The sequence below is a fragment of the Leptonotus elevatus genome, chromosome 19, assembly GCF_054856555.1.
Source record: "Leptonotus elevatus isolate MCC_2025b chromosome 19, RoL_Lele_1.0, whole genome shotgun sequence".
NCBI lineage: Eukaryota > Metazoa > Chordata > Actinopteri > Syngnathiformes > Syngnathidae > Leptonotus > Leptonotus elevatus.
The window spans coordinates 12230982-12240850 of NC_141257.1; the positions used below are offsets into that span (position 1 = coordinate 12230982).

Below are 9869 nucleotides of genomic sequence, written 5' to 3' on the forward strand. Positions count from 1 at the left end.
CACTGTGCGTGCGTCGCTACTTTATAGAAGTCAAACATATTCACTACATTTTGTGTCTGTTTACATTCGGATCAGACAGTGCTCGTCGAAATCTCTCGGCCCTGTTTTGCTTAGCTTTGCTTAGCTTGCTAGCCACCAAAAAAAAAGGAGACGCGTTTTGTTAGCGACTAATAGGCTCAGCAGACGCCAAGTGTGAGCATAGAGTGTCGCCGATATCGTGAATATGTGTGCTGCAACGAACGTGACGTGCGAAAAAGAGCTTTGTGGAGCACAGGAGGAGAATGAGCGACAACGTCAGCTGCTGGACGCTGTGTGCAAGCAGCCTCGTGTTGTGTTGAACAGAGCAGGTTTGTCGCTTGCTTAATCAATACTTTTCAACAATATGTATGTATTTATTTTGAGAGGAATCTTCATCCGGCCACTTTGTTACCTTACGTTTACAGTTTTTGTCTGTCGCTTTGGTACTGATGAGTTATTAACATTGTTTTTCAGTTTCAATTTATATTTTAGCCGTTTTGGATTTAGTTATAGCAGTATGGCTCAATGAATAGAATTGTATTCTTATCTGTGTTACTTTCATGAGAAAGGGCAACGGGTTTGTGTTTGCTATCTTTAATGGGAGGGCCGGTCTCTGCCGGTCGGAAGAAGGGAGTCACAGGCTTATTATTATTGTTTTTCTCTAATCTGATTTATACCTATGGGAACTTGCTGAACTTGCTGATGGGAGGAGAAGGGGGATTTTCTTGTATTCACTGAGTTGCAAATAAATGTACTGTGGGCTGAAGGAGGAGCACACTTTTGAACAGAACACTGCTTGGGTGACTTCAATTGTGTGATCAGAAGCTTCTGTTATAACTATACCTTTGCAAAGGGACTTCTTCACCAGGATCTCACCATTCAGTTAATTGAACACGCAAAGAGTACAATACTTAATATTGTCTACTCTAACAAATGGTGATCCCCGACGCTGAATTATAACGAATGGTCTCCTCCGCTGAATTCTAACGGATGGTGGTATTTTGACGTGGAGCAAGATGCGGCGTTCACGGACGGGCGGAACTTCTAGGCCTAAATAAATAAAGTACGGTAAGTGGAGACTTGTATCCACGTAGAGAGGTTCTGTCTGTTTGGGTCCGCTGCAACTGGTTTTTCGTCTTCCAAATTGTCTAAATTTTAAATGAGATCTGTGTGAACAAGTTGTAGTTTGATGTCGTTAGAGAGTTGGGATAATTCCGACGATATTGAACTAAACACGTCGTGGGGTGGTGCATTTAGAAGTGACGTGAATGCAGACTCAAAGAGATGAAGCTTTTTTTGTACAGGAAGAAATAGCGGTTACTTTTTTGATTTGTTTTGTTTCTCGTCACACTATGAAGAATCCTTAGACCATAATATATATTGAATAAAAGGGTTTGCCGGATGACGTAAAAAGTCTTTCTTTTTACTAGGGATCGCGAAGATTATGGTATGCGCTTCTGTTTTTTAAGCAGTTTTGGCCGAATTGGAGGACGAGTATCATAATTGTTCATGGCTCTTGGTGTGAAAGTTCTCGTACACGTAATATGTTTTTTGAAAAAGCGTCTGTTTGAAATTGAACAGTATTGAGGGGTCCAGGTTGATTACAGTAATAATTGGATTTATGTTACTGTATTTGCAATCGAGAGATTACGTGATTTATTTTATTTTTGGCGTTCCTACGATTGTAGTTTTGGGGTCAGGATTACCGTATGAATTCCTTTTGTTCTACGGTTGATTCGTTAGCGCGTGACAATTTAGTTTGAAAATGAGCGCCTTGCAAAAATGTTGCAATATATGGAGAACAGTTTAGCTCAGCGGGATTGGATAACCGCTGTGTATAAACGAGAGGTCACGTGATTCTTATGTGTGTCTGTTGTGTGGCCATATGTGTTAACCTATTGAACTATTATATTAAAAGTGAGACGTCACTGTATTGAAACCGAAAGTAAAATAGCCTATAAACAAAATGGAGGCGATTTCGACCCAGATACAGAATGGTTTGTCCTGAATGCGCTTCCGGTTTATAGACATGTGAGTCGCAGCCATGTGGAGAAAATAAAAAAAAAAGCGTCGATGAAAAATGAAAGAACAAACTATGGATCGATTGTATGAAAAGCTTTCGCTGGACAAAATGGTACGTCAGACTTTTGTATTTTCTTTGTTGGTAATGATGTAGTGACTGAATTTGATGCTAAAATGACTCCAGCATTTGTGGAGCAGTTTACGGGTGGTTTGTTCGAAGTTAACCCGTTTATTGAAATCACCGTACAAAACTGCGGTTTAAATGCCATAAGATTTGTAGACAACGAATTGATAGAATAAAACCGTTTATTATTTTCTAATGATTAAAGAGTGTGTGCGTATGTATTTGAGTGTGTGACCTAGCTTCTAAAAGGTGGGGGTTTGTGAGTGAGAAATGTGCATATGGGGATTTTGTTTGTTTTTCTTCAATATTTTTAACTAAGTTTGGTGTTGTTTTGTGTTAGATGAGACTGTTGTGATAGTGGCGTTTGTTTTATTAATGGGAATGTGATAAAATGGGTTTTGCGATGTATAATGTTAAGATCCCCCCCCCCCCCCCCGTTTCTAGGTTAGAAGAAAAGGAGGGGGCTGTGCGTTAGAGCATAATGTGTCCTCGTAATGGGACTTTTTCTTTGTCAAAATGGTAAGAGAGGAATGATAAACAATATAAAATAAGTAATAGTATTTGAAAGATATTGTTGAGTTTTTGTAGAAGAATATTAAATTAGTGTTTTATTTTTATTTATTTATTTATTTATTTTAGTGACTGAGCCAATAGTCTTTACACTTTAATGATTGATGAAGATGGTTAATTTGTTAACTTTCCCTTTTCGGGACAAATGATTAAAGAATAATGATAAAATAAGGATATTTTGTTTGAGCTGTGTTGAGTTGACATAATTATGCCTACATATGTATAGCTGTGGCTGGAAGTAAGATAGTTGAATAAGGAGTTATAAATGTTTTTGAAATTGACATAATGATAAGGATTTTTAATATTTGTTTTTTCTCTGAGTGTGTCATTTCAGAAACTGATGTTTGAGTTCCAAGGCAGATGAGGGTTTGATGGCCTTCACTGATTACAAACTGCGAACGGGATGCGCCCCAGCTGCTGATACGTTGTATTTGCAAGTATTGCTAGTAGCTTTTTGGAAGGGGTATTAAAATTAAAAAAAAAGAGGCTGTTTTTTTACGAAACATTTTTGAGAAAGCAGGAAGTGAACTGTCTTGCTATGATCCCATAACCTCAATCTGGCATTTTTAATGCATTGTATCAACGAGTGTGCATTTTTTGGTCAGGTGAGCTCTCAGAAAGAAAATGTGTCATCGGATCCACATTGCAGACAGCGTCTGAATGGATGTGGCAGAGATCAAAGGTCAAAAGCCCAGAGCAACAGTCTTCTCCTCCTGTGCCTAAAAAAACATGATGCTCAACTTCCACAATGCCCAGTGACTGTGTACAAGCCTCATTACAGATGTCTCCTCTCATCGAACTTTGTCTGACACAGCCCCGCCCTGAACATTGACAACAGCTGCCGTCCTGCCTTCTGCTGGGGGACTGGACTAAGAAAGTTGGTGGTCGGAATGGGATGTGATCCTTGTTCAGAGATATGCTGCACGGTGTATGCAAGGCATTTTTAATGTGTTGAGTGGGGAACTGTGATCTATAGCAAGATATTTCAGGAAATTGAAAACGACATATGTAAATTTGAAATGAGGGATTGAGAAAATTTATTTCAATCTATAGCCTACTAAATTTGTGCCTATATTTTTGGGAGAATCAGTTTCTGAATTGGTACAATGGGAATTTTATTAATATGATATGATACGATATATTTTTATTTCCCCCGTGAGGAACTTTTTTGGACTTCGTCCAGCTGCAGCTATAGTATAAAATAAATTATAGAATAACATGAGTGGTAACACGTAAAAGACTAACTAAGAGTTTGATGGCTAAGTTTGATTTTTTTTTTCACAGCACTGTGATTTATGAATCCCAGAAATATTTTGTGTGCTGTGTTTTTTATGAGCCCCGCTAATATGTAAAAGATTAGCAGTTTGAAGATAATTTTTAGTTTGATTAAATCAAGGAAATGGTAGATATTTGTAAATTTTGTGTAATTTTATCCTCAGCCCCACTAATCTGTAAAAGAGGTGAGGTTGATTAGCAGTTTAAATAATTTTTAGTTTGCTTAACTCTAGGAGAATTAGATTAATATGGTTACCTCTATTTTTATGGTCCCAAAGTCATCATATATTAGTGTCTTAAATTGTATCTGCTTGTGTTCATTTTTATAGTGTTTTGTGCTCTTTTGTTTATCTCATAGCCTGATTTAGAGGGTTGTGTTATTTATGACGTCTTTTGAGTTATGAGGTCTCTATTTTTATCCTCCCTTTATCTTGACGTGTTTGAAAAAATCAGTGGATCTTTGTCAAATGTTTATGTTTAAGAAATTAACCAATGTAGACGAATTAGAAAATTAAATACAAAATTAAAAAGGTTGTGGGGTATCGGCCTACACTCCAATTGACAGGATGAGTTTGAATGGGATAATTCACAGTTTGAGTTTGAAGAAATCTACAGGGAACAAAACAAGAGTGGAAGAAAGGTAAGCTTGCAGCGGGAAAGAGGACAATAATGCATATTCGCCGGATAAAGGTAATTATATTATATTATATCTTTTATCTCAGAATCACATTTGAAAAATGTAATGTTTGGAGCCCAGTGTTTGCAAAAGAGTATAGATAATATGAATATATGTGAGCTTTTTCCAGGATCATCATGATTCGGCCGGTCATGGGATTCTGGGAAGAGAATATATGATATGCTAGTAAAATGATTACTTTCAGGATGGTGAAAGGCACAGTTATGCAAATTTAGAACAAATTTAGTCGTGGTAAAAAATTACCTATTATTGAACAAAACCTATTTGAAAAATAAATATTTACAAACTCTGTCTTATATTAATGAATGAGCGAATGTCATTCAACTCAATCAAAGGCTGGGCTCTATTTTAATGTCACAAAAATAGATATTTTCCTGTTCCAACAGCACAGGACCTACGGATCTTAACCAAATAACATTTACTAATCCCAACTAACAAAACTATCAGGGTTTTTCCTCCAAATAAAATTTATGTGGGTTTATGAGAAGACTAAAAACATATTACGCTCTCAGGTTGAAAGGAGAGACGCTCTCAGGTTGAAAGGAGAGACGAAATTCCACAACTGGTCTACAAGGCTTCCGGAGACGTGCCAGGCTCAGCTATCTCATCAACTGATGATCATCAATCTTATCACCTCCGACCTGGGAGCCACGTCAGCTGACCCAGTGTTCGTTCTGGAGCGGCCGTTTCGACATCATTCGACATCGTTTTGACATCATTCAACGGATCAAGTCAAGTGCCTTTTTTTTTGGGCAATAATTCCACGAAGAGTCACATTTTCGGGCAGAATAATCCCGGTGACAAATCGAAGAATTTGGGTAATCTACCCCAGATTCTTAAAGAAGAGAAAAACTATTGCGTCACTTTTTTCATTCAACAAAGAACTTCATCACGAGATGGCTTCAAAGAACACATATTCGTCTGCCGATACATTGCGACACTTTTTAATGAACAACATTTTATGTTAAGCCTCACATATGCTATGCTTATTCCACTAAAAATCTTTTAAATGTATCAAATTGTTTTTTAATGTCATATGATTGCTAAACTACCTCCTCTTTTGCTAAAGGGATGTTTTAAGGATAATTATTTTTACCACACAACCATTGAAAAAAATGTTTTAATGTGTTGAGCTCTCAAGAGCTCAAATGAGGGAATGATGAGTTATTAACATTGTTTTTCAGTTTCAATTTATATTTTAGCCGTTTTGGATTTAGTTATAGCAGTATGGCTCAATGAATAGAATTGTATTCTTATCTGTGTTACTTTCATGAGAAAGGGCAACGGGTTTGTGTTTGCTATCTTTAATGGGAGGGCCGGTCTCTGCCGGTCGGAAGAAGGGAGTCACAGGCTTATTATTATTGTTTTTCTCTAATCTGATTTATACCTATGGGAACTTGCTGAACTTGCTGATGGGAGGAGAAGGGGGATTTTCTTGTATTCACTGAGTTGCAAATAAATGTACTGTGGGCTGAAGGAGGAGCACACTTTTGATCAGAACACTGCTTGGGTGACTTCAATTGTGTGATCAGAAGCTTCTGTTATAACTATACCTTTGCAAAGGGACTTATTCACCAGGATCTCACCATTCAGTTAATTGAACACGCAAAGAGTACAATACTTAATATTGTCTACTCTAACAGTACTTTACTTAGATCTTAATTGAATTTCTCAGAACTGCTTTTTTAAATTTTCACATCGCTGTCACTTGTACACAGCACTAAGCAATTGCTCCTTTTTTTAACAAGCTGAGGCAAATCAGTTGTTTCTACACACATACATACACTTATACACACATGTACGTTTTCCCGGCTTTGTTATTATTGCGCTCACGTGGCCCATGTGATAATCTTAACTCTTTGACCGCCAAAAACGTTTAGTAAAATCCAAATGAGTGCCGCCAAAGACGTTAAAAGACGTTCACTATGGGGTTTTTTTTTTGGAAACGGGTGGAGGAAACCCTTGGCAAGCTCTGCTGAAAGTATCAAGCAGCTCGAGTTCGTATGACTATTTTTGGGCACTAGATGGCAGCGATGACTCTGGACAAGATCGGGTAGGAGTCAGTAGAAGACGTGAGGCGGAGCTAGAGTGTTGAGGGGAGAATGGCTAAGGAAGCGAAAATGGTGACCGGTTGCAAGCAGCTCACGCTTGAGCATTTTTCTCAAAGGCGAAAAGCATCAGCCAATGCTAAAGAGCACATTGATGATGATGATGATGGTGACTCCGAGGTTGACGCGGCGGCTTCGATCACGTCGTAAAGCCTCACCGGCTAGCGATGCTAACGCCGGAAAACGTGGTGCACAACCGAGCACTTCTGCACAGGCGGACGTTCAATCGGACGATGAAGAGTACCCCGAGTCCAATGCATATTCATCGGAGGAGTGGGTACAGTCTGATCACGGAGAAGACACTGGTTCTGGACTACGATGCCACCATGAATGGAGTGGATAAGATGGATCAGAACATCTCTTACCACCCGGTATAGGAACTGAAGGACATGAGGAAGCCAGACGTAACACCAGATCACCGTATCATGATCCTGAGAGTAGACTTGATGACAACATGGCCAAACACACACTGCAGTGTATAAACCTGCTACTCCCCGGAAGAAAAGGCCGGCAAGAAAGTGCACTCGAAGGGGCAATCACAGTGAAACTAATCTGTGGTGCAAATCCTGCTGCGTCCCCTTGCACGCAGGGGAGTTTTACACAATATACTTCACAAAAAGAAAAACGGTGTAGTTGAAACATCCACACAATTGTAAATAGTACCACAGTTGCACACATTTGTAAATAGTTTGCCAAATTGTTTTGTCAAATTGTTACACTGTTGAATGTAAATAAATGTATTTTGCTATCAAAAAACACTTTCTCATTGTTGGTGGTAGTGTTTTATTGAAGTATAGCACTGTTTAGGTGTTTGTGGCATCATTCATGGATAAAAAGGGTGTCAAATTCACTAGAGTGCATGAAATAATATCGTTTCACAAAAAGCTTGATTTCTCCGTATTTTGGTCCAAAAAAGAGCATTTGGGGAAACTAACCTGTTTTCTATTGTTGATTACTGAAAAACGAAATAAGGTAGAAACTAACTTTTTTTTCTGATGAAAGATGAGTGTTTAATTTTTCATTTGGTAGTATCTGTGTTTCCATAGTCCAAACACAAAATGTTCTGTGGACCTTGAAAGATCAGTCAAAATGCTTAAATCAGCTGGCACTCACATGTTCTCTTTTCTGAAAATGCTTGGCAGTCAAAGAGTTATATATAAAATACATAACCTCACAATAAAGTGATTTTACCAAACCTTGTGTCTCTTGTGTCCCGCAGGCGTCGGTGAAATATATCTTTGTCCTGAGCGGCAGGAATCAGACTTCCCTAGCGTGAAAGAGGAGGACAACCTGAAACCTCTGCAGGTTAAAGAAGAGGAGCAGCCACATCCTCCCAACATAAATAAAGAGGGGCAGCTGCCACTATACATTAAAGAGGAGGAGGAGGAGTTCACAGAGTTGCCCGGGACTGATGTCCATTTGAAGACTAAAGATGAATGTCTATATGAAAACAACAAAGGGGCGGAGCCTTCAAGCAGCAGCTCAAGACAACTGATAACAACTGAAGATGATGAGGACCACCGTGGAGGATCACAAGCAGACAGCCGGTTAGCTCTAATGTCAGATGCTGAAGACGCGTCACACTCTTCTCACACTGATGGCGAACAGTCTGACGGTGACGTGACATGTCACACTGGCAGCAAACGTTGGAAATATTCTCTATGTAAACAAACTTTTGGCAGCAACTTTCATTTGAGAAGACACATGATTAGCCACACTGGTGAAAAACCTTTTCCCTGCTCAGTTTGTGGCCGACGTTTCTCTTACAAAGCAAGCTTAAAAGTGCACACAAGAACCCACACTGGAGAGAAGGCTTTTGCCTGCTCAGTTTGTGGCCAATGTTTCTCTCACAAAATAAACTTAAAAGCGCACACAAGAACCCACACTGGAGAGAAGCCTTTTGCTTGCTCGGTTTGTGGTCAAAGTTTTGCTCAAAGAAAAAACTTAACATCGCACACTAGAACCCACACTGGAGAGAAGCCTTTTGCCTGCTCAGTTTGTGGCCAATGTTTCTCTCACAAAATAAGCTTAAAAGCGCACACAAGAACCCACACTGGAGAGAAGCCGTTTGCCTGCTCGGTTTGTGGTCAATGTTTTACTCAAAAAGGAGACTTAAAAATGCACACAAGAACCCACACTGGAGAGAAGCCTTTTGCTTGCTCGGTTTGTGGTCAATGTTTTACTCGAAAAGGAGACTTAAAAATGCACACAAGAACCCACACTGGAGAGAAGCCTTTTGCTTGCTCGGTTTGTGGTCAATGTTTTACTCAAAAAGAAAGCTTAAAAATGCACACAAGAACCCACACTGGAGAGAAGCCTTTTGCCTGCTCAGTTTGTGGTCAATGTTTTACTCGAAAAGGACACCTAAAAAGGCACACAAGAACCCACACCGGAGAGAAGCCTTTTGCCTTCTCGGTTTGTGGTCAATGTTTTACTCAAAAAGAAAGCTTAAAAACGCACACAATAACCCACACTGGAGAGAAGCCTTTTGCCTGCTCAGTTTGTGGTCAAATATATTCAAGTAATGCCAAAGCTAAGAGGCACAGGTAGGCTGGTGAGAATAGCCGTGATTAATGAAGCTTGATATGAACTCATTTATGGATTGACTTTTAAAATGGTGCAGAAATCCTGTCTACCGCTGAATGAACAAAGGATCTGTGTACTTGCATTGTATATTGTATGTGTCTTGACTTAACCCTGTTATATGCGTATATTTCTTCTTCATGTGCCGGGTCTGCTACAGACATCAGTGATCATGGCCCTCCATGCCTCTCTGTCATCCGTTTCCCTAATAAATTCGCTAATGGGGTTCTTCCGTGTTGCAAAGTTATTTAAGTTGTCTGTATATTTTGCCGCCTTCTGTTTTTTTTACTCCACATATCTTGCCACGTTTAATTTGTTTTCCCATGATATTCTTTGCAAAAATATACCTATAGTAGGCTGCAATTACTTTGTATAGGGGCAAACAATTATTTAAATGATTCACATAGCAAACAATCATATTTCTCCTCGGCAGCCACTAAACTCTGACAGAGCCAGACTAGATGCCAGCCAC

The 9869-nt window shown here is 39.2% G+C and overlaps 1 protein-coding gene across 1 annotated transcript; it reads left to right on the plus strand.

Moving 5' to 3' along the window:
* The first annotated feature begins 160 nt into the window (after positions 1-160).
* LOC147158006 (uncharacterized) lies at positions 161-9364 on the plus strand. The gene is made up of 2 exons (XM_086063422.1): positions 161-347; positions 8034-9364. The coding sequence occupies exons 1-2, from the start codon at positions 224-226 to the stop codon at positions 9362-9364; spliced, it is 1455 nt and encodes a 484-aa protein (XP_085919548.1). The 5' UTR covers positions 161-223.
* The last annotated feature ends 505 nt before the right edge of the window (positions 9365-9869 follow it).

What these genes read in the sequence shown, in the direction of transcription:
- LOC147158006 (XM_086063422.1), top strand. Translation starts at nt 224, where the DNA reads ATGTGTGCTGCAACGAACGTGACGTGCGAAAAAGAGCTTTGTGGAGCA. An exon ending in TGTTGTGTTGAACAGAGCAG is followed by an intron (nt 348 to 8,033) that starts GTTTGTCGCTTG and finishes TGTGTCCCGCAG; the next exon opens with GCGTCGGTGAAATATATCTT.